General features: G+C 48.3%; 1 protein-coding gene across 1 annotated transcript in view; it reads right to left on the bottom strand.

Moving 5' to 3' along the window:
• Positions 1 to 24,651, bottom strand: part of LOC130578498 (collagen alpha-1(XXVII) chain-like) — a 135,750-nt gene that overhangs the window by 94,767 nt on the left and 16,332 nt on the right. The window contains exons 4-7 of the mRNA XM_057374623.1: positions 17,240 to 17,293; positions 11,069 to 11,122; positions 6,023 to 6,076; positions 4,100 to 4,153 (exon numbers count right to left, since the gene is read on the bottom strand). Coding sequence (XP_057230606.1) covers positions 4,100 to 4,153; positions 6,023 to 6,076; positions 11,069 to 11,122; positions 17,240 to 17,293 — 216 coding nt within the window. The remainder of the gene's footprint in view (positions 1 to 4,099; positions 4,154 to 6,022; positions 6,077 to 11,068; positions 11,123 to 17,239; positions 17,294 to 24,651) is intronic.

The following is a 24,651-nucleotide window of genomic DNA, read 5'->3' as shown; positions in this document are numbered from 1 at the left end:
TGTGTCTTTCAAGGGAGTTTGCTTTCTTCTGGATTTACCCAGAGCTCCCTTCAAATATGGAATAAATTCTGGATGTGATGGACAACTCAGATTTTTTTTCCTCTTCTTTATTATCTTGCATCAGCTGTTTTAAACAACCTCACTTCCATCAAGGGAAGCAATTCAGAAGATTAAACTCAGAGATGTCTGTTTAGCTGGGCTACCAGCAAGATTTAAAAGAAAAAAAAAAAAAAAAAGAAAAAAAAAGAGGAAAATTTAACTTGAAACAAATGGGAGAGAAAAAAATAAACAAGGATCAATCCTTGCACAAATACTAGAGAAATAACAAATTGTGTTCAAGGGTGGGTTATAACTAACTGTACCTCGCCGTGTCCTGGCCAGGGGTCCAGCACACCCCGTCTGTCTGTGAGCCCCACGGGGACTGTCCCTGCTCTGGAAGCCATCAGAGCCAGGGGTGACCSAGCACTCGGCCTTTGGCTCCACTCMCCACATGAACCCGGGGCTGTGTCTGCTCCCAGGTCCACACCTCTGCTKAACAGCTTTTTTATTCTTCCCACGGGCTCCTGCAGACCTGCAGCCTGAGCCTTGGCTGGCGGGGTGTGCAGTGCTCTCAGCCATGCTGGCCACTRCCTGCTCCCCTCTGCATTCCTCCTGTGTGTTATTTCAGACAGTCTGGCCTGGGAAGATGTTGATTCCCTTCTCTCTGGTTCTYTCCTGCTTGGCCCTGCTGATGTACCATGGATCTGGACAGAGCTGCACCTYCTGACAGGGCTGACCTCAAAGACCTTTGTCTGAACCAGCTCGAGAGTCGTTTATCCAAATGCTGTGAGCGTTTCAGTCAGAGATTCTCAACTGGAAGTGCCTCAGCAGCTCTTGGAGCAGGACCAGCACACAGCATTCCCTGCCCCTCTGCAGGAATCTGCCCTGTGAGATCCTCTCCTGCTCATCCTCGCCCTGGCTCCTGGACAGAGGCTCAGCAGAAAGGAGGGAGGATGCTCCACCCTGGATGGGTGTCTGGGCTGAAGGTGAGAGCTGCCAACAGAAACATCCCAGGGTTCTGCATCTCCAGCAGATTTAGACTTCCATGGGGTTTTCTTCTGGGACCTCTGCCCAGTTCTTCCAGTCTGGAGCAGGAGCTACCTCTGTCTCCAGRCAGCTGGAGTACCAAACTTAGATATATCTTCCTTTTCCACTGATAAGAAAGATGTGCCTGGCTTGGCTGCTCTGAACCATTGTGCTCCAGCTGGGTTCCAGCAGGATGGATGTTTGGAGCCTGTAATGTGCACCCAAAGATTGCATTGATGGTCCCTGGAGATGCTCAAAGCTCACCCTGATCTGAATCCTGCACCAAGCATCCCATTGCTATTGCTGGAGGGTAAGTGAATGGCACTTAGGTTAAAGATGTAGACACTCTGCTGCTGTTATGTTCTATTAAATATCCTCCTCATTGCATAATCTGGGTGCTGAGTTGTTTCAAACATGTATTTCTTCACAATATACCACAGTTATTTCKGCCTCAGGTTAATTACAACGAGAGAAAACCAGGAAAGCTTGTGTATRTTAAAGCTGGCTGCAGTGTGAAAGTATTTACCTGCTGAAATCCTCTTCAAATGGCACTAAAATGACAGGGCAGAGGGTATGACAACAACTGCATTTGCTCTTTTATCTGAACACTTCCTGATGATTACAGGGCGCTCGGCACAAAGGGCTGTGATTTAGAAAGGAAATTGCACTCCAGTGAAGGATTTACTCATCTGTGATGATATTTATAATCCACTCTCTCCTGGCTGAGAGGGATCATCCTGCGCTTTGCTAGGCAATGTGGAGAATAAAGAGGCCAGCGAATGAGACCTGCATACAGGATGTTTTGGAGCACTGACCACTTCCCAGCTCTCTTTGCTCTCTGAGTGACTCTAATGAAGCTTTTCCTCTCTCACTGCTGCTGTTTTCTCCTCTGGAGCAACAATGCTGCTCTGCTGAGATCTGCGTCCAAACCGGCTGTGAGCAGCTCCCAACCAAAAGCCAAAGCTCACAGCACCAAAGGGATGAGCAGAGGGAACATCCAGGTCCTGCCAYCCTTTCTGAGGTCTCCTGGTCTGCAAAAGCCCCATTTGCTCGGTGTGGAGGTGATGAGAAACATAGACCTACTCCTTCTGAGGCAGTCTCATGTACTTACAGAAGTTTGGAACTAAAACACCTTTGGGGTGCTCTGAAATCAGCCTGTCCAATCCTACAGAGCCCARGTCTGTCTGCATTCCCGAGGCAGGCACTGAGGAGTGACCCACACTCCCCAAAACCACAYGCTGCTGATCGTGGCTCCAGCTCACGCTGCTGAGCCAGTGGTTTCATTTAGTGGGAAAAGTATTTTGTTTCTGCTGGTGAAATATTTTGCCCATTTGAAGGTTTCTACATGGTGTTTGTGAGATCAAAGCCCTGAGAGCCCCTTTTGCACTCCTCCACTGAGTGAGAGGAGGGATGATGTCCATTTCCAAGGCGTTGCTGTTTTCCRGTAGCCAAGATATGTTGCCCACCTTCAGCCAAACACCAGCATATTTTCACTGGGAGAATGCCAGCAGGGAATCCAGATTTGAAAAAAAAAAAAGAATTTTTCCAAACATTTCTCCAACAGCTGTAATTTTTTTTTTTCTTAATGCAAGATGCTAATAAAAGCCAGGTTACACCAAACCCACTGCCAGACCAGTGCTACTGGGAGGTGTTTTTAAACTGCACCAAAGGAAAAATTTCAGCATCCAACTTGCTCATTACTTGAAGAAACAGAAGCATACCCCTGCCTTTACCCTGTCCTGTGGGAGTTAAGATCAGATGTGAAGGCCATGTGCTGGACTCGGGAATGTTTGTTCAATCTCCTGTTCCTTCTCTGCTTTTTCCACTACGAGTCCTTGCACTCCTGACATTGCATTTTGCTGATCGTAACCACAAGGTTTTGTTTTATGAGCTGTTATACCAGGAAAATGGTATTCTTTGCACCCTATTAGTTAGAGCTTGTTTGTGACAGCAAAAGATCTGTAATTAATCACTCAATTGCTCCCACTCCACACAGCACCCCAAGCGTGACCAGCCTTGGAGAAGAAAAATAAACTCAGCCCCTCCTCTTGGCAATTTGGTTCTAATATAAAGCAAACAACAAATAATCATGGTGAGGGAGGGTTTCTTTCAGCCTCCTCCACACCTTCTTTCTCTCCTTGGAGTCTTAAAACGTACCTGAGGAGGTGTTTGTRTGCAGCTAATTGACCTGAGGAACAGTGCATGGTCAATGGCCCATTGACTGATGAAGTGATTGAAACAAGATGCTAATTTTGACTGCTCAAATTAGCTCTGGCAATATTGGCTTGCTGGGAAGGGGAGCCACGGCCACTGGGCCCCACTCAAACAGCTTCCTGCAACAGGTCCAGCTTCCAAAAAAATAAACCARCCTACCAACACAGCCTGGAACTGGCAAAACAACTGAAATATTCAAATATCTGAGGTCCAAGTATGGATTGCTGAGGTATTGGTGGATACAGACACACATCGTGCTGCCTCAGGAATACAGGGATGGATGTTCTATCCTTACATACCCTTTTCCAGGCATAAATGTGTTCTTTGTGATGTTAATGGTGTTGAAGCGCTAATATGGAAGCAAATAAAGTAAAACCTGACCAGTGCTGTCAGTCTCCAAGCAAAAYAAAGAGGGAAGGCACACAGATACTTTTTTGAAATGTGCTTTACCAGGATAGACAGTCCTGGTTTCCTTGGAATGCTAGTGCTGCTCTGAATCCACCCTTTGAGCATTGCTGCTGGTTGCAGATCCCTTTAGTCCCTGCTCTGGCTGCACCAGACCTAAATTCAGCTTGAAGAACACCCAGGATCAGGATGCAGGGGGATGTGGAACACAAAGAAGGAACAGAATATCCAGAATTTCATTTCATACTCTTACATAGTCTGTAGGCAGTTGCTCCCCAGGTTCTACGCCTCCAAACAGGCATACGGCTCTTTGGGTGGGTACTGGGACTTTCAATTAAATCTTTTAGGCAGAGTTAAAGGAGAAAATTTTAAAATAAAATTACCAATCTAATTCACCAGAAAAGAACACTCTTACCTTTCTACCAGGTGGTCCAGGGAACCCAGTTAAACCAGGTAAGCCCACGTCTCCCTGCAGGAAGCAAGCAAATTCAATTAGTTTTCAAGCAACATTTTCCCCACGCTTTCTGCAGTTCCCGCAATTATTTTGCTGACACCAGCCCCCAACTATTGATATTTCTGGTTCTAATCACAACTCTTCAAAACCTGACTGGATAAGAAGTGTAGATTTAAACAACATCTCTATTAACTGGCTCATATAAATAATAACCCCAGTTAATTAATGGCAGCTGCTGCTGGAGTCCAGCTTTTCGCAAGCAGAATGAATGCGCTTTTTTTCCCCTCAATGATCTCATTCAGTCACATGCTCCAGTCGCCTCTCAATAGGCATTGAAATCGCCAAGGCAAGGAAATTTTAGCTTTTAAATGCAATAAGAACAACAGGTACCTCCTGCCAAATCCTGTGATTTGCTCTCACACTCTGCTACCGCCCTGGCTCGGCCCGCGGCTCCCGTTCGGATGGTGCTGGTGGTGCAATTATTGAACCTGCCTGTGTGACATGGACTGAACCTTTGCAGGCTGCTGGTGGGAGGGTTTGTGCAGTGGCCTGTGCTTCTGAAAAGGGGATTGCATCACATCCCAGCTGGCAGACCCAAACCATCACAGAACGGATGAGCGCGTTGCTGTGAGACCTCTCCAACAGCCAGCCCGCCTGTGYGAGCCCACTTTGGCCTCCTCTGATCAGGGTCAAAAAACCCTGGAGTGCCTTCTTACTGAAACTCAACAAATTTCCAGTATCTAGCGTGAAAATTAGGCACYACTCCAAGCTCCTGCTGGAAGCTCCTTATTCCCATTACTGCTGACAGGAATAAAGCCTTGTTAACACAACCTAAGGGTTTTCTGGTTCTCTCCCTTTTCTACATCAAGCATTGTCTTCAAGAAAGCAGCTCCAGACCCTGCAGGTGGATGATTTCCATGTGATGCCACTCCAATGTAGCGCACCAGAAATGTCAAAAGACATCTCGTGCTGTTAAGTTAAAAGCATCATTTCAGGTTTAGCCTTCTGAATGTGTTCTACCATCACCTTCCATCTTGCAATGGCTCACTGAGCTTCAAGGAGGCATCTGGGGCCAAATGAGGGGCCCARGCTCCTCATGGCTGGTGTTTCCTATGAGCTGTGCTTTTAAAGCAAGCCTTAGAGGGAAAGGAAGACAGCCAGGCTTCTGCCCTGGATGTGATTTACCAAGGATTGTGCAGGCATTACTGAAATAATTAATGGAGGTAGATGATGTGGAGCCCTGATTGTCCTGCTGTTCATTTCTGGGCTTCTGTGTTGCCTCAGTAAAAATCGCTCAGCTGTGAAACAGCAAAAATGGGAGCTGTAACTTATTGAAAAGAATTAGCAGAACTCTGATCCTTAACAACTGCTAAACCCAGGAAGCAGCTGCCCTTCCCAGCTGGGTGCTTTGGGTTGGTTTGAGCAGCTTTTGGTGGAAACTCCTCAGCAGGATCCATGACTTAGAAACCTCCACCCTGATGGAGCTGCAGCACGAGGCAAATCCCAGTTTCTCAGCAAAAACATCCTTTCCTTGACCTTCAAGGTTTTTATCCCTTACACTGGGATTGCCTCTCGCTGCAGCTGCGTGCCCAGAGTGGGGCTGTACCTCAGATGTGCTGCTGGGAACACTTGGCTGAAGGAGCCACGTGCCTTCATTTGGGAGGGACTTCATTTGCGATGCAGATCGTGGATAAATTGGATAAACACTCAGACAACAAYATGGTGGCAGGTGGCACCTCAGTGAACCACGGTCAATGCCTGAGCCATCTCTCTCTAGTCCTGAATCCCAGGTTTATGCCTTATTTCCCAGTCCTCAGTCCCTTTGCAGCTGGGATGTGTGTGCACAGGCTCAAAGCCCACCACACCCTCGGGGTCACATCTTACCTTCTGCCCATTGCGAGCTTTTCCAGGAGACAGCCCAGGATCACCTTTCTGACCCTGAAATGAAAAACTTAGGTTAGTGACACAAGCCAAGGGCCCAGCCCACAGATGTGGTTCTGCGTCCACCGAGCCTCCAAATTAGAAAAAGATTTTGTTTCATCCCTGTCTTCCCCGACATTCCAAATGTATTAAAGTGGCYGGGAATAGCTGTTTTGCTGGGGGTGGATTTGGTGAGTGATTGCTGCTGCTAAAGAGTTGAGTTTTAAATAGTAGTTGACAGTATTAAATTGGCTAAAGAAAGGATAACTGGCAGAAGGCAATATCAGGACTTTTGATACTTATTAGACCAGACAGCTGTGATTCCTTCCCTGTCTACAACTACCATCACAAAAATAATTACCAAGCCTATTACTGGGGCTAAACCATCCTTCTCAACAACTCACTGGATGCTGCTGCTTCTTTAACTGTGAGGAACAGATGAAACTGCAGAGAAAGTCATACTAATTAGACTCCCCCAACAGCCAGAGCAGTCGTGAGGCTCCCAGGCTGGCAGGAAGCAGCACACTTGACCTTAAGTGGCAGTATTCCTTGTTTTCCTCCTTAACAACCGTGACGAGGGAAATTACAATTTGAGGCTGTGATCTCCTGATGAGCACAGGCTGGGATCTCAGCTGCATTTGATCATCTAATTMTGGTGGATTGTTTGGAAAATCCCAGTTCAAGTTCTCCAAAGAAGGAAAGGTAATGGGGGCACCTAACAGGGGGAGAGATGAAAGTAGGAAAATTTAGAAGAGATTGAAACATGCCAGGTTCTTTGGGCATGAGAGAGGTGAGGCTTAGCACACACAACATCTCTTCTGGCACAGCCAGGATTGGTACCCCAGGATCAGTCACTGTTTTAACACCCCATGAATCATAAACAAACCCCAAGCTCCGTGTGCCAATCAGCACAGGGCAGCTGGGARCATTTATTAAAAGCTGTCAAGTGAAGTGCTTGGAAGGAAGGGGAGACACAGACAGGAGCAGTGCTGGTTATGAACGGGCATTTCTCATGAGCAGCACAGGGYTCTGCTCACAGCCAGCTGAGCTGCTTTTCTGCCCCACTGTGAATATGTTCCACACATACTCCCCACCTTGCAGAGTGCAAACCTCCCCTCCTCCTCCTCCTGCAGCATCCACCACGAGCTGTGAGGCTCAGGAGTGAGACTGAGCTCTGGACTGTAGGGAGCACTGCTGATTCAAGGCAGATGCATCTGCACAAATTCTGAATGAAGGCCGCCGGCTTCCCAAACAGTAAATGAAGTCATGCAGATAATCTTGCTTTGCATGCAGCTGTTATCAGGGCAATTCTCCCACTCCTTGAGCTTCAGAGCAGTCAGTGGGTGCTGCCWCTGCTGGGAACAGATCAGAGCAGCCCTGGGGATTGCTGGGTATTCCTTTCTACCCTGCAAAATTAATTTGCTGCAGCAGGTAGGCGCCCACCACTCTCCCTACACCCTCCCATGTGCTCCGTGCAATGACTTTGAGACATGGAAAAGAACATAAACCTCTCATGTTTGCCCCTGGGCAGCTCCAGATCACATTAGTAAATCCTCTGCTTTGCACTGGTTCTGTGTTGAGCCCTGCTGAGACCATCCCACCCGTGGAGAGCTCAGCCACAAGCAGGATCACAGCCCCAAGAGTAACCAGCAAGATGGCAACGGGACCAAAGGAGTGGATGTGTGGATGTGTGGGCTCAAATTGTGGATTAATTGCTCAATTCTTCTCACAGAGCCATGACAGCAGGCAAATTGCCTGGCTTGCCCACCACCAAGCCACACCACCTTTCCTACAAACTCCTCTCTTTCCCATCCTGRGAACACTTCTTCCTCTTGTAAAGGAAGAAATTTTCTTCTCCTTTTTTCTTTCTGCTTGGGAGAAGTCTAGAGCTGTGCAAGTTACCAACTTTGCAATCCCACTAATTATTACTTTAAACATCAGTGACCCAAACTGATGAGCTATCCTGGAGAAAAAAAACATCCACTAAAAGCTGAAAATTCAATTTTTGTTTTGAGTGCTATAACAAGAGATTTATCCAGAGCAGCAAACCATACTAATGATTCCAAAAGCCTACGGGTGAGGGATAAGAAACGCAACTCTTGCAATGGTTTTTGGAAACACACCTGACCATCTTCCCAATCCTGAACTCTATAAGGGCATCCTCAGAGCTACATCCATTTGTSAGCAAAACCACCAGCAGCTTTCAGGTGACAGAGCCAGCCACGAGCACAGCCCAGCCTAAGGCTACAGCTATTCCAGAGGTTATCTGCAATAATCAATCTCTCCCAACCAGATGCAGCAGCAATTCTGCAACTGCCAAGGGCAACAAACAATGCAAAAAGCGGCAAGAATCCCCCTTGGAGCAGTTTCCCATGAGGAATTGCTGAGCCAAGCACCATGGGCCACATTCCCAGGTGGCACAGGCAGGTGTAATGCCACGGAGTCAGTGGAACCGTGCCCAAGCAGATCAGCAGGATTTTGGCTCAGCAGCTCCAAACAGCTCTGAGCAAAGGATCAGCCTCCTAAGCCCGAGGAATTACAAGTGCTCAGCTCCAGGGGTGAGAATCAAGTGGGCTCTGCACAGGGCTGGCTGTGATCTGCAGAAACACAGCTGAAGCACTGCAGCCAGGCAGGAGAGACACAAAACCCTGAACCCTGCAGTGCCACACCACAGCCCTTGCAGCAGCTGCTTGACCTTGTGAGGACTCTGGTCATTCAACAGATAAAAACTGTGCTCCTGGGTCCCTTTCTGAGTGACAATGGCCTGGTGTTAGTCATGGTTCTGAACTGTATCTGTCTGGGAATCTTCAGTTTCTTTTCTTAGATTGTTAGGTTGTTTGTTTATTTTTCCAAAAAAAMCCAAGTTAATTGCTGTCTAAGCAAGACCAAGTCCAGCAGCCACCTGAAGGTTCTCAGCAGAAGTTCCACTTGGGGCTGCACTGCCCTGCTCTCCAGGCTGAGCTTTCACAGGTCCATAGTCTCACCTGTGGGCTGGGTCTATTGAGAATACTCCCATCTCTGGAAATGTCCACGGCCAGSTTGGATGGAGCTCTGAGTGACCTGGTCACTCAAGGGAAAGTGTCCCTGCCCAAGGCAGGGGAGGTGGAATGAGATGATCTTTAAGGTTCCAACCCAAACTATCCTCTGATGATTTTGTGATGGAGACATCGGGTCCCAGGTGCAGGCTCACAGGCATTTAAAACATCAGAGGGTGAAATAACACTTTTTGGGACAAAATGCCTCTTCTGGGACTGGTTTGACAACAGAGAAATTAAGGGAAGGAGCGAAGTCACAACTCTGGCATCTGATGCACACCTTCCAAAGAGCATTTCTGAGGCAGGGATGATGAAATCATGGCTTACCAGGCTCTCCYTGCTGGAGGTGAACTTTCACCGTGGCCTGGGCTGAGCTCCAGCTCTCACATCCCATTGCAAACCTAATACTTCWTGTGAAAAAGCACCACGTAGAACAGATCAGCCCTACAAATGGTGGCTGGACAAAACTAAAATATATCACAGAGCCTGATGACACCAGATCTTTGCTGCAGACTTACAGCTCTCCATCCACTGAGACTTCCTGCTGCCAGACTGTGCAYTGAGATGGAGGAAAACTGCTCACACTAAGATTTAATTTCTATTAGGTGACCAACTGAATACAGCTTTACAGCCAAATGATGATTTCTGACAAGTCATTAAGCTAAAAGTGTTTTTTAAAAAATCCTGCAGCATAGAAACATAGTTTGGCTCTATATCTTGGACCAGGCTGGGTTTGCAGGGCTGGAAGTTAGATAAAAGAAGTTTGATTTGACTTATAAAACTCAACAAGTGTGATCTGGAAGTCATTGATGTAGAATAAATGCAGAACACTGAGATGTAGAACTTTTACAGGCTCACTTTTCAGGCCATATAACTACGCTGTGGAATTCAAACCAGCTGCTGTTCACCAGCATGTCTCCAGTGCCTAATTTTTAATCACGTAGAGGCAGCRTGCCAAGTTTCCAGAATCCTTTTCCCAGAGCATCAATAGTGTTCATAACATCTCTGCCTACTGATGAGATCATGAAAAGCCTGAACTATTGCTCGCACCTTTCTCTGCTTGGCTGAGAYGTCCTGCAACGCTCCTGGTACTGAAAAATCTCTGTTAGGATTGCCCCTCCAAACTCCATTGTTCTCCAGTCCAGCACAGATGGTATAAAACAAACCTATTTCTTTGTAAACAATCCTACCAAAACAATCCGAAACAGCTTTCCAGGAACTTCACAGTCTTTAGGTAACACAAACCCTTATATATGGAATGGGCTGGGGATTAAAACACCCTTTGGAAGGGTCTCTCCAGAGCCACATCTGTGCCCAATCCCAGGCCAAGGGAGAGGGTCCAGCTGCAGGGGGTGATCCCTCCTCGCTGTGCTCCAGCTCCCAGCCAGAGGGAATGTGTGTGCAGGAGAAAAGGACAAAGCACAGAGCCCCCAACACTTCAGGAGGTCTGGGAGCCCTCGTGGGAGAGGAGAGAGCAGCTAGAAAAAAGCCATGAGATCAGTTTGGGAGGATTGGTGGAGTTCAGAGTTCCCAGAAACTCTGGAGAGGGAAGAGGGAATTCAGGAGGAAAGATGTTGGGTGCTGCTGGTCCCTCCTGCCACGGTGGAGGAGCAGGCTGCAAAATCCAGAGGAGAGAAATGAGAGAGCAAATCAATTCAGAGCTTCTGAAGCTCTGGAGTGGGAGGATTCCACTGCCCTGGTGTAACACAGCCCTTTGTGCCCTGGCACAGGCACAGCTTCAACAGGATCCTAATTGGGGAGTCCCTGAAATCTGGGGGGCCAAGGATGGGGGCACAGAGCAGGATCCCCCTGGGCACATGGAAATGCCTTGGCTGTGCTGCTGGAGAGCAGGAGGGAGCAGAAATGCCTTCAGCTGCTGTCCTTTTGTACAGAGCAGGATGAGAGGGAGCTGTCCTGCTCCAGGGATGTCCTGTGGGGTGGGAAGGTGACAGCTCCTGACACAGATCATACTTACTTTCAGTCCTGGGGGACCAGGTGAGCCGGGGTTTCCGTGGGGACCSGGGGGACCCTAAAACACACAACAAACACAAAACAGAGTCAAAAGGAGTYAGGGAAATCTGCATTAACCCTGGAGCAGCTGAAAGCCTCCAGCTGGGCTGTGCCAGAGCTCASCCCCAGCCCCAGARCCCTGGCAGGGGGATGGTGGCACCGGGACCCTCCCTGGCACCCACAGAGGGTGAAATCAGCTCTGGGACCCCAGYGCTCCCTACGGAAGGGGATGAGTGTCTGTCACCACAAGACATGTCATGACACTGAGATAATTTGGGAAAACCAAACATTCCACAGGTCAGGGGAGTCCAAGCAGAAGGGGATGGAAGCAGGCAGAGGGGAGCGGAAATGTGTGGGGGTGTGAACATCTTTTTTTTTTTTTTTTTGGTCAGGATTTAAGAGAACAGCAGTAATTACTAAAAGGAAATCATTCAGCCCTTTGGGGTGAACTCATTTACCCTACAAGCCAACCAGATTTTTGCCTTTAGAGGCTGGAAAGAGAATGGATAATCAGACAGTAAAACAGCGAGAAGAGCAGTTAAGTTCATTTAAAGACTTTAAATCCATATATTACATACCTAAATCTATATTTTTCTGTAGTTCTTACAAGCCAGTGACACTGTCAGAGCATCTCCCTCAGGTCACACACACCAATATCTCCTTTCCCATCACATTTAAAAGCACCCTGCATATTTTCCGAAGACTATTTAAGGAGTTATCTTCAATAAGCAGCTAAGAATAGTTTATGCCTGGATTGTACACAGCACAGAAGATCTGCTAACCTTTCAGGCAAAGGAATAACAATTCTAAGTCCTCTTGAACACGTTCCTGGGAGATGAAACAACTTGAAGATTCAACTCCAAGAATTCTGCCAAGAACGTGTGAGGGCTCTGCACCASCACGAGGAGCCCTTGATGTGCCCTCGAGTTAGGGGAGCGCAGGCAAGGGGATAAAAAACCACTCAGGCACTTTCTCAGCAAGCTGTAGGATTTCCAATGAACATTTTTGGGGCCAAAATCTTCAGGGTCTRATTTCCAAGGAAAATCACTGCAGTTAAACATGAGACTGCCAGCCAAGTTCAGTGCCCTTGCTGTCTTCTGAGAGAACATCAGTGCACTAATCTCTATTCAGTTTTATTTTTACTGCATTGTAATAGGAAATAATGCCTTTTTTATTGCATCTTGTGGTACAGACAGTTGCTGAGTGCTCAGTGCAATTTCACACACGCTGCTCTGCTGGAAGAGGCTGTTTAATTAAAAGGTTGAGGCTGAACTTTTCAAGAGACACTTTTTACCCCAATTAACATCCCATTCTCAAATTCCTTCCAAATTTTCAGCCTGAACYCAAATACATTTATTGCCCATTATTGATTTCCTTCCAAATTTTCACCTGAAGTTCTCAGTTTAGCCTGGCTGTGAATTTCCARTGGAACTGAAACAGCTTTAATTAAAATTAAGGTGCTTTGAGTATCAATTTCTCACTTGAATACTGACATAGCTGTTATAGCCTGAGTACCTGGGCACTGAGGAATTTTAAATAAATTCATCTTCCCAGCAAATTTTGGAATCATCTGCCCACCCTGTTGGGTGGGACACTGTAAGAGAGACTGAATGTGCTGCTTAAAGTAATTCAACAAATCTGTGGTGGCAAAAACTCTTCAACCCGAGTCTTTCAAGTCTCAAATACATAGGAAAATTAATAAAAAGTGACAGAAATCAGAACAGCAAAGTCKCCATAAAAGATGAGTTCCTAAGAAGCTTTTACACGTAAGCAATAATCGAGGTAGCTCTGAACAGGGCTCGTAAATCCAGCCTGCTGCTGGATTTGGGGAGGGAATTCAGCTGTAATTCAACTTTGGAGTGAGGCAGCTTGGCCCAAAGCCCACGTCAGTGCAGTCAGATGAAGTTTGTGCTCCACCATCGCCCAGGGCTGGGGGAGCAGCTCGGGGTGGTGCAGCTCCCAGATGGAAGTGCTGGATTCCAGGAGGAACCCTGGAATGTGGGAAGCTCAGCTGCCAACCCAGAGCTCCTGGRTAAGAGGTTAACAATCACACCCCCAGCAAAATCTGGTGTGGGTTYTTCCAGAGCAAACCAAAGCACAAACCAAAACCCTACGAGAAGGAGGGGAGAAGGGAAGAGGAATCCAGTCACAGTTTGTAGGGATTAAACGTGTGATCATGAAAAACAGAGGCTCTTGAGATAAAACAGAGCGTTCAGCACTGAGTTCAGTAAGTCTGGCAGAGTGGATCCAGTGTAATCCAGGCAAAGGGAGATCACAGTCTCATCCTGCCCCTAAAGACTGATGTGGTCTTATTCCAGAGAGAAGTGCCACATCCTGATGATGAAGTGACAGTGGGAAGTCCAGTCTGGCAGCAGGAAAATGCTGTGACCAGTTCTGGGGCTTGTGTTAGACATCTGAAACTGCTCTGGGAACTGTGGAGGGAAAAGGGTGTAGCCTGGCAGAAGTCCTAAAAGTTGTGAGAAATAATTGATCTTGATGTGTTCCAACGTRGTGAGTCCTGAATTCACGATTCCACCCACATTCCTGGCACAGGAGGGAGATGCTGTGTGGTACAGTTAGATGGGCTGGGTGACAAAATCTGCAGGACACCAGCTGCCTCAGGAGCTGTCAGCAGCAGTTAATTGCTGTGTTTTGTTATTTCTATCCTGGATTTATTCAATTTGCACCTCACACCTAGAAATTTGGATTCTCCTCAACATATTTATCACCAATACATCAGTTTTTYTCCCTTATCTACATACAGGGTGGGACAATGCTGAGACCACTGCATGAAAAAACCCCACTGCACATGTCAAAGTTTGCTATGGGGCCTGTTTCCCCACCAACTTTGTCTTCCTATATCTGCTGAACCAATCCAGAAAGGCAAACTGGCATCTGAAACCATCCAAGCCTTGCACCAGAACTCCATGGAAAATGTTACCCTGGGACAGCAGCAGCTGAGGCTGCTCYGTGGCACGGAGAGCAGAACAATCCCTGAATGTGTTCTCCAAACRAGGAGGGGGTTCCCATCTCCCTGGAATGTCTCTCACGTGAAAGATGCTGCTTGAGAAGGACTCTGAGCCCCCCAGTTCAGCTCGGGGATGCCTGGAGATGGGACCCAGCTCACAGAAGCGCTTTTATGCCGAGTGGATCACAGCCCACAAAAAATGAACAAAAGTGTAACTGTGCATGGCTCCCCCCAACCCTCCAGCATTCACAAGGAGGGGAAAAAAACCCCTCCCAACCCCTGCTAAATGCTAGAGAGCTCCAGTCAGAGGAATGACCRCTCATTTGAAACTCATTACGTCTTGGGGTTTCACTGTGTAAAGCAACTTTTTCTGCTCCTGCCCTACAGATCCCACTGTGACCTCTGGCTTGCTGAAAAATGAGCTAAATATTTGAAGTGAGGCCAAGCAAACTGTTTCTTTAAACACTTTCCAGAAATTGGAAAATCTTCCTAATGGGATGAGGATACCAGGGAACCTCCACAGCTGACTGAGTTGCTTGTTTTAGGAGGGAAGCCCTGCATTTTGAAGGAAAGGGAGATTTTTTCCAACCACAGACCAAATGTAACAGGGACCTGCTACACCGGGACCTCACAATCTTTCAAGGTTCACAGGARGATGGGAAGTGCATCCTGAAGCATCAGGGAGTGCTTAGGTATTCCYTTCACCCATCCATTTGGATTTCTCCTGTGTTATATCACAGTTTAAATAAACCAGGAACAATTGCAGCTGATCAGGTTTTTTATTCCCAATTCTGCCTCTGACCTGTTGTGTGGACAAGAATAAAACACTCCTTGTACCTGGGTTTGCTCACCTGTTGGAGGAGTGACTTCCAGCAGGATCTGATTTCCTGAATCATTTAAGTTTTTTACAAAGTTTGATCATTGCTCTTTTCTTGCTGTCCTGGGGGCCGAGCAAACAACCAAGGCCAGGCTGGACAGGGCTTGGAGCAGCCTGGTCTGGGGAAGGTTCCCTGCCCACGGTGTCAGGTTGGAACAAAATGAGCTTCAAGGTCCTTTCCCCTTGATGCAGCACTGCAAAATTTCCTGCAATGTTCACCTCCCCTCTGGAGCTCCAGAGTTGGGCTGGAGCCTGATGGAACACCTCATGGCTTCTCCATGGGCTGGTGCAAGAGCTCTGCAGCTGCTTCCTTGGAGGATCAGGTTAGGAGAGGTAGGACATGAACCCTGCAGTGCTGCACGTTTATTTTTAAGTGTCTCAAGCACAACAAAAACAAAAGATGCAAAAATTCCCCKAAGCCTCTCTTAGTTCCTGGCAGCTCCTCTTTTCAATTAAATCCCTAAACCCCAAAGAGACACAAGAAAAAAAATCCTAGGAGAAACACATCCCAAAGTCAAAACCATTCAGGCACAGAGCAGTTCTGTCTCCAGTGCTCCAGGCCAGACATTCACAGAGTGACCCTTCTGCCCCTTCCCAAAATTAGCACARCCTCTCTGCAGAGGTCCGAGCCAAGCCAGGCTCAGCTGTGCTGAGCACTTCCTAACTGGGAACTCTTTCCTGGATCAATTCTCAGCACCTCTGGCAGGGACTGAGCTCAGAAACCCTCTGTTGCTTATTGTCTTTCAGAGGATCATCTTAAATATAGGATGGAGCCTGCCCCAGCTGGGGAATAGCACAGACAATTATGGMACAGCTTCCACGGTGCTATTTCTTTCAGAGAAAGCTCAAGTGGAGTTGGGATGTAGAGCTGAAATTTGGTCACTCACACAGCAGGMAGGGGATGCAGCTGGGGGCTCCAGACCTGGAGTTGAGTTTGCAAAGCACAGGATTGCCAGAATTAACACCAAACACCCTCGTGAGCAGTGAGCTGGGGCAGGAACCACCTTCCAGCTTCCATGGGAGTGCCAAGAAATGCAAACTCTGGGCAATCTGCTGCTGTGGGAGCTTCTTGGGCACTTGTGACAGAAGATACCATGGCTGATGCTTCACTAAATAACCTCCCTAGCGTGGAACAGATTGTCCCATCTATAAACATGATCCTGGTGCTGCCTGACCCCACTCACTCAGYCCAAATCAGCTTTCAGGGCTGTTCACACAGGCCCAGGCTCCAGGGGTCCTGCAGACCTRCTGGGTTTTGCTGCTGGAGAAAGGAGGTGAGTTTATTTTTGCTGGTCATTGCTAGATCTCACAGCAGTGTAACAAGTGTCCTGGGGGAATGCCGAGCCTCCCAGCCCTCAGCCTCTCKCTCGTTCTTTAAAGGCATTACACGGGGCTGAGCTTTAGCCAAGAATGTGTGAGGAAATCTCCCTCTGCTGCCAGGCCAGGACGGGCCTGGATCACAGATCCAAACATTCCCTTCCTCCAGCACCTTTGGGTTCACAGCCACACCAGCCCAGAGCTYGGCAAAGAGCTCTCCCACCCTGGGGACAGCACAGGCTCCCAGGAACTSAGCCCTGTGCCACAGGGGAGCAGTGCCAGCCCTTCCCCGTGTCCAGGTCAGGCACTGTGCCCAGCCCTGGGGGAGCCTGGCCAGCGCAGGAGGCTTTTCTCACAGCGAGCTGGAGCCTCAGCTCCAGATGTTTCCCCAGCACAGCGCTCCACGTTCAAAGATCTGCGCCACAATTTCGTTTGGGGAGGAAGAAATTCAGGAATTCGCCGTGGCTCTKGTGGAACAGATAAGATGTTCTGCTTTAGAGCTTGAAAAGGAGTCAGAGAGCAGCGCTCAGGCTGTGGAACAAAAGGACTCATCTCTGTGGGTGTTGAGTCTTTGGTCCTGGACCGTGGTTCTGCTAATGAAGGACCTCAAACGAAACAATTTGTGAAKCTGGGAGTACAAAAAGCAGCCAAAGCTAATATTCAGCACTGGGTTTTTGCAAGAAGGAGCAGATACTGGAAACAAAATGAGACAGACAGAGCTCATTCTTCTGACAGCCATTTGGAAACATCCATCCCCAGCCTTTGCCGATGCCAAACCTTAGCTCAGGGAGGCTGCAAATCACCAGTGTGGCCTCCTGAAAACCTCCAACAGGGAAYGAGAAAGAGGGAGGCCAGATCCCAGCAGAGAGGGGCCTGAAGCAATCATTAGTCAGCCACAGGAACTGCAGCAGCCCTTGGAACAACAGGACAGGCAGATTCAAATACAAATGGATAGAAGTTTTTAAAGCACTTACTCGAGAACCTCTCTTGCCAGGGGGTCCTGGTAAGCCCGGCAGACCTGGTGGGCCCTAGAGAAACAAAAATAGGAATTAGTGATGGTTCTGTAACAGGATGGTGCTCCTGACAGTGCTTCATAGAGACCAATAGCACAATCATGGGGARAAGGGCCAATTACAGCACCACAGCCAAAATTTCCCTTCCAGTTACRYTGTTCCTATAAGGGGATAAAAAGCCACGCACAAAAACATCTGCAGGAGCACGTATTTCCATGGAGGGGAGACAGAGCATCCCCATCTTCCYRCTGCAGCCTGCATTCCCAGGATCCCAGCTGAGCCTCAGKCTTCCCCTCTCCTGGWCCMGTGCTGTACCACAGGGGTAACACAAYWGATTTCTGAGCTTGGAATTTTCCTGCTCCATGTTAGCACCTTGGCAGGGGAAGCACATTGTGTGCTCTGATCTGCATCAGCTGCACACGTGCAGCTCTTGCTGTTGTAGGCTTCTCCACGAGTTACAACATAATCGTACCCCAGCACTTCATATTTTAGAGCAGCAGGTTATAAAATGCAATAAAATTGGTGTCAATGTTGGACATGCTTAAATACAGTTCCGTGGCAAAGGAAAGGCAGAGACACACACGTCAGAGGAGTGGGGGCTCTTGGAAGAGGGTAGGAACAAARTGGAGATATCAAGAGCCCAGCTGTGCACTGATCTGAAACAGGTTAGAAAAAAATACCTAACAAATGAGGTTTGAACTCATTTGAATTAAATTGTCTATTTATTCTTTTTTTTTTTAATGGGCTGGAGAATTCAGATTTCTGGAGAGCCATCTGCAACTCCTAATAACTCCTCAAAACTTCTTTTCCCCCAAGCCAAACATGTCTGACAAGAATAACTGTTAATTCAAGCGTCTCCCAGAGGATTTATATTCTGGTAGCTTGCTACAAAAGACAACTTTCCACTGCATTCAGTGGGCAGAGACACCCAGAGCAGCCGAGTGAAGGATGTTTGGAAGGCAGCCTGAGCTTTCTGGCTCAGTTGGGAGGCAGAGCAGGACCCAGGGATAACATCSCACAGGGATGAAGGTGCAGAGTGTGGGGCAGGTACAGGATGAGCCCCACAGCCCCATTCCCTCTGGGTCATCCTTGTGGGGTCTCCTCCCTGAGCAGAGCCCACTGCCAGGCTGGCCCTGCCTCTGAGCACCAGTGAAGAGCTCGTGACCTCTAGTGCAGCTCTCAGGAGGCATCAAGAGCATGATTTGGTAACAAAAAAATCAACCCTGGGCTTCCCTATCCTAAATCTCAGGCCYAGGAAAGGATTTTAGGAAAGAGAAAGGTTGCCTGAACCATGTAGGTAACTCATGGATGAACACTCCCCTGGTATTACCAACCTCCCACACATAAAGAACACATTAAGTTGTATAAAAGTGATGAGTTTTAAACTTGGTGCAGTAGAAAAAAATCAGGGAAGGCATAAGCAAAGCCCAGTGTCCTCTGTGCTACTAATTTATCAGGACAACAAATAAATCATACGTTTTTATACCTGCAAAGACAACAAGAAAAGGTTTGTTTTAAAGTGTAAGAGCCTGCACAGCACAGAACAGTGAATGCCCCATTCTGAAACACACTGGGATGGACTTCTGTCACCTTATCACTCACTGCCACTGCCCAGCCCYGCCTGCCCTGGGGATGTCCAGTCTCTATAGCCTGGGACACTTCATCTGACCCCTCTGCCAGCTGCTCTTTGCTGCCTGACACAGTATTACTGGTCGTTGTATTAACAACCCTCATTGATACAGCTGACCCTCATTTTAGCAATATCCCAGTGTTTTAACCTGCCATTGTGCCAGCTCAGGGCCCCGTGCATAATGCAATTATACAGCTGTGCAAATAGACACGTAATTGTAGGGCTTTTTTTAAGCCTCGTGTATAATTGTGCTCCASAATCCAAGATTTTATTAAAAATATCCCCCTGCCCTTTTAGTGGGGATGGCAAGTATCAAACCACGAATCCASTTGCAGCAAGAGTTAATGGAGTTTACCAGAGATTAATCCAAGTTCTCAACCTCTTCTCCATCAAAAGCCATCCCCATTTGCCCTTAGAGGAAGTAAAAGAGGAGATGCAACTGTCTGAGCATGGCGTTCCCTGTGTACCAGAATTGAGGTGACCTTTTCCACTTTCCTGCTAACAGCAGCTGTGATTGTACTTGGCCWCTTGAGCAAAAACCTTCTCCAAAAATGTGGGCTGCTCAGAACAGACTGAAGCTAACACAAAAATAAGGAGAGAGTTAATGCTGGCTTTAACTGGAGTGGGAATATGGAGTTGAGGGAAAGGCTTCTAGCTGGAACAGCACAGAGGTCATAATTCAGGAGTCCCTGCCACTTTGCTCTGGTTTGTCATCCCTTCAGACTTATTTTTTTCTTTCTTGAGGAGTGAGGGGGTGAAGTGGCTGTGGGATGAATGGCTAAAAGGTGGCAGCCACTGCAATAACTCCATGAGATGATAATGGGACCACTGCTAAATTTGTAATCAGTCARGGTGGAAGAGGACTGGGGCAGGGGATGACAGTGGCACTGGTGAGATGTGACACACTGTGAGGCCACTTTGTGTTTGTCACACGGCTCCTTGGCAGCAGGGGACAGGGGCAGTGCCCTCTTAGGGACTCGTTTGTGTCTCTGTGTCCCCCAGCCCATGCTCTGGGACCAGAGCCCCCGGTCCCACAGCGAGCTGTGCCTGGGGAGAGCAGTGCTGAAATGTGCTTGAGGAAAAGGCGCATCCGGAGAGGCAGCCAGAGAGAACTGGCCTGGAGCAGGGCCCAGCTGCTCACAGATGATGGATGGAGCCCCACTGCAGGCACAGGGCTCCGTGGGGAGAGCAGGAGATGTCCATCAGTGACATTCTGRCAGCCCCTGCCATCAGCAGAGRCACCTCCACCCTCASCCCAACTCAGAGCACACAGAGACATCTCCTTTGCACACTTTAGTGCACTCCATGGGGATTTCTCCGAGGGCAGGAAGGTTTCCTGCTGCTGGCAGCGGGACAGAGCCATCAGTGCCATGCCCTTGCCCTCCCAGCGTGCTGAGCTCCTGCTCCTGGCACCGCAGCTCCTGCCTGTCTGGCCCCTTGCCCGTCCTKGTGCACGCTGATGGCAGAGCWCACACACCCCGTTATCACACCAGGMGAGATCAGAGATCAAGGAGGGACTCAGCAGCAGCACAGATACTCTCCCTCTCTTCTCAAGCCAAACAGCTGAGCTGTTAACCAGCCTCAACAGTTCCTGAAGCAGCCCACGGCAGCCACAAGGAAGTTTAACCCTTCTCAGTTTCCCACGGTAGCATTAGCAACGACTGCCGATCCCAGTGAATGATTATAGGATTTGTTCTAAGCTGCTGCTGGGAAACTTTCTGGCGCAAAAGGGACTTTTTTTTTTTTATCATCTTAGCTCTCCGAGCTTCAAATTGCAAATGGAAAATTAAGCTAAGTTGTCTGAAAGGGAAATACATCGGACCCTGAGGATAAGGGAAATCTCACCGTTTCCTTTTGCTAATTTATATCTCTGCCTCTCCCACACCGTGAGCCCCCTCGTGCTGCTTCCTCTGCCCACAGCAGCGCTGCAGGGAGCAAGGTGCCTTCCAAACCCCAATCTCAGCAAGGCCAAACCTGCTGTGTGGAAGGTTTGAATGAAAGCACGCCGAGTTGGGAATTGGGAAATGGCTCCTGAATCAATTTGGTCAGGTTGCAAAGGATTCCTGTAATCGTTTTCCCTGGAAGCAAAGAAAGATTTCCCAGGAATATTATCAAGCTCATATTCCAGTGCACACTGACAGAYAGACACGTTTACTTTAGGGTTTTCCCAGTGTATTTCTGCCCCACAGTTCTCCTGTGTCCCAGAAAATCTGTTTCAGAAGTGCAAAAGGCTGCAAGGACTGAGAGGAGAGACATTATTCTTCTTTCTCAGGTGCTATGCCCGTGGTAAAAGCCAACTTAAAAGGGAGTTCACAAAACACATCAAAAGCTTCTGCTCACACTGGCACCAGGTTTTGAGTAGTGAGTGACATGACCCCTGCAGATAAAGGACCTGAATTGTTTCCTTTCAAAAAGAAAAGAAATATTCCTACATGAAAAAAGGCSCCTGCCACAAATCCACCCTTCAGCCTTGCATGTCTGGAAAGCATCAGCAAGGAAGGATTGGGCAGCTATAGGAACAGCACTGGAAATAAAAATTCCCAACTCAGGAGGAGGAGAAGACCCTCACCTTCAGCAGACTGACAACCCCTCCTCACCTCCCCAACCTCGCCAGGATCTGCACAGCTTCCAGAACTGCCTTAAACAAAGCTGTAATTTTAGTGGGGAAAAAAACCCCAACACTTTGGTTACYTTCTTCTCCAAGGCAGGCTTATCATATTAAAATTTGGACATGTCTGGGTTTCAACCAGTCTGAAAACAAAAAGCCCTCATAATTCTGGCAGGAGCTGAGCTGCTGGTGGAGAGCCAGCCTTGTAACACGATTTCCGCGCCAGGCGCAGATGTTTGCTCTGGGGCTGTGCAGCACCTATCACACAAAGGTCCTTGTGCACAACTGGGCTCCTCACAGAGGGGCGAGCACAACACACAGCAAAATAGGAGAATTCCAGTTGATGAAGGCAACTTTTCTATCGAGACATTTCCCTGCATGGGGCGCTTCAGATGCTGGAGCAATCCCAGACTTTGGAAGGCAGCCTGAAAGGCTGGGAAGAAACAGAGGGATCACCTACTCTACCACTCACTTTCTATTTTTAAAATTTATAAAAATACTTGTATATATTTGTAAAATCCTAGATCCTGTGCAGCACATTTATCTCAAACACACTTTCACCTACCTCTCCTCAAAATTAACTTTATTTTACACAAATAGACCTCTCTGACACTTGGTCATTTGCCTGCAAGATTTCCCTTCAGGGATATTTCCGGTTATATCACAAAAAAAATCTGATCCAATTGCATGAGCAAGAATAAAACTTTTCCCATGMATTATACAAAGCGTGCAGTCTCMYTTTTTTTTTTTTTTATTATGAATATGACTCATTCATTAGGAGATATTCAAACACGTTGTGTGTTCCTTAATTTATCACGGGCTGGCAGCTTGAACAGCCTTTTCTGGTGAGAGGAAGACTGGAAATAGGCACTTCATACATTTTATTGGCGTTTCCAGCCACCTCTCTTCCCTGCCCACTGATTGAATTGGCTGGGATTGCTTCTTTGGGGAAGGAGCCGGGCTCCAAGACAAACTGCTCGTGCGGAGGGATGGCAGCTGGAGCAGTCTAGACTGGGGACGCGCTCGGAAACACATGTGCCTTGGAGAGAGGGAGACAGGGAGAGGGGGAGGGAGAGGGAGCAGCCTGCCAGGCACCACCTCTGCCTCCATCCTGGGGCTCCTGGCCATGGGGATGGAACTGGGGGCTGCTGGCCCCCTTGTCCTCCCATTGGGATACTCGGGGTGTCCTTGAAGCACASTCCCTTGTAGGTTACTCAGCAAAGTCAGTCTGCTCCTCTGCACATCCAGCATCAGGGATGGTTTTCTTGCTCTAAAAATAACCCTCAGGCTTGTCAGGAGTCAATAATACAGTGTTCTTGTAGGGGCCAAAAAGCCATGGAATTGCAGGAGGAGAAAGGTCTGACTTGGGGTGTGCTGTGCTGGACCCCAGCCATGCCACGGCAAGAGGTTTGCTGCAGATTCATCTGGCAGGTGGTGCTGGTGGGCACAGCAGAGGCTGCAGCAGCCCCCCAAAATCTCCCTGTCAAACCTGCTACTGGTCTAGACAAACAAATAACGCCCCATCCACTGGAGGAGTCAAACAAATAACACCCCATCCACTGGGGGAGTCAAACAAATAACACCCCACTACTGGGGGAGTCAAACAAATAAAACCCCATCAACTGGGGGAGTCAAACAAATAACACCCCATCCACTGGAGGAGTCAAACAAATAACACCCCATCCACCGGAGGAGTCAAACACCCGTCACATCACAGCCTTACGAGGGTTGAAGGGCTTGACACGCTTGCAACAAAACACTATTTTTCAGGGTGCATTTTTCTTTTTTGGAGGGGTCCAGGTCATGTKCTGGGGTCACGCTGCAGGGCCTGGAGCTCTGGAGCAAGGCTGGCAGAGGTGCTTTGGGTAGTGGGGATGATTCAGAGGGACCTTTGACAGCTGCTGAGTCAGAGCCGTGTTTCTGACTTCGCACGATGTCTGGGTGTTCCTTTTGTTATTTCCCCCCTTCAAAAAAACCCATAAAGCTGCGATCCCAAATGCTTGTGGTTATTAATTGTTCCCAAGAAGTTTTTCTTTTTTAAGAACATATTGCCCTCCCTCCTCTAGCTGCTCAGCAAACCCAACATTCCTGAAGCATTAATGCTCTGCCCTGAGTTGCATGTGGGTTGCAGCGTCTCCGTTTCCTTTTGCACAGCATCCTGGTGGTCCCACGGACAGATTAATACATGGATGGTGCTGATTTTTATTCCTAAGTAAATACATCCTTTTAGTCCTTTGCTCACACTCCTCTAACCATTGAACTTCTCCCTCTATTGTTGGATGGGGCCTTTCTGCACAGATAAGATTATCCCATTGGTTATTTTAGCAGAATTCACAAACTGCAGAGATGACAGGGATTGAGTGATCACTGCCTCGCACCGTGTCTGCCATTCCCATCCTGGCTTTGGGGTGATCAGGATGAAGAATGGACCCTTCTCTCTACATGGAAAGGTTCTGTGGCCACCAGTCTGCCCAGAAGGTGGCCCCAACCCTCGCTCAACAGGCAGAAAACAGCTCCCGCATGCGCCCCTCCATACCCACGGTGACAATCCTCTTGAAGAGACCTTGAATCAGACAACAACTGGGCAAACTAATTAATCACCTCGTCCTTCCTTCYGTGTGCCAGACAGGGGATGACATTCCCAGCCCACAGCCTGCCCTGGCCAGGCCGAGAGCCGGGCTGGGATATCACTGACCTCATCACCAACGCCGCGAGGACGGCGCCAGGTAATTACTCAGGCAGAGAACATTTATCAGCACTCGCTCTCAAACACGCTCGTCTGGCCACGGAAGTGCCGCCTTCATTTCTCAACATGTCATCCCCATTCCGGTCTTTTCTCCTCTTTTTTTTCCCTTCCCACGTCAGAGACATCCAGGGAAGCGTGGTGCAGAGATCTTGGAGTGAGTCACAGGAGCTATCGAGCACCGTGTGGCAGYCAGCCCCAGCCAAGCCACAACCTTTCCCTCCCCAAGCCCTGATTTTGTTTCCAGCAGGCAAAGAGGATAAGGCCAGACAGAGCCTCAGAAAGTTCCCCTTTCCCTCAGTTCAGGACTCCAGTTGTTCTCAGACAGGATGGAAAATCCCTGCCATCTCTTCCCTCAGCCCTCCACAGCCTGAATCCATTTCTTTGCTATG

The sequence above is a fragment of the Malurus melanocephalus genome, unplaced genomic scaffold (assembly GCF_030028575.1).
Source record: "Malurus melanocephalus ecotype Western Australia unplaced genomic scaffold, MMel_1.1 scaffold_230, whole genome shotgun sequence".
In the NCBI taxonomy this organism is placed as follows: Eukaryota; Metazoa; Chordata; class Aves; order Passeriformes; family Maluridae; genus Malurus; species Malurus melanocephalus.
Note: the sequence above shows the minus strand (reverse complement) of the source record. Positions and strands in the feature narration are given on the sequence as shown.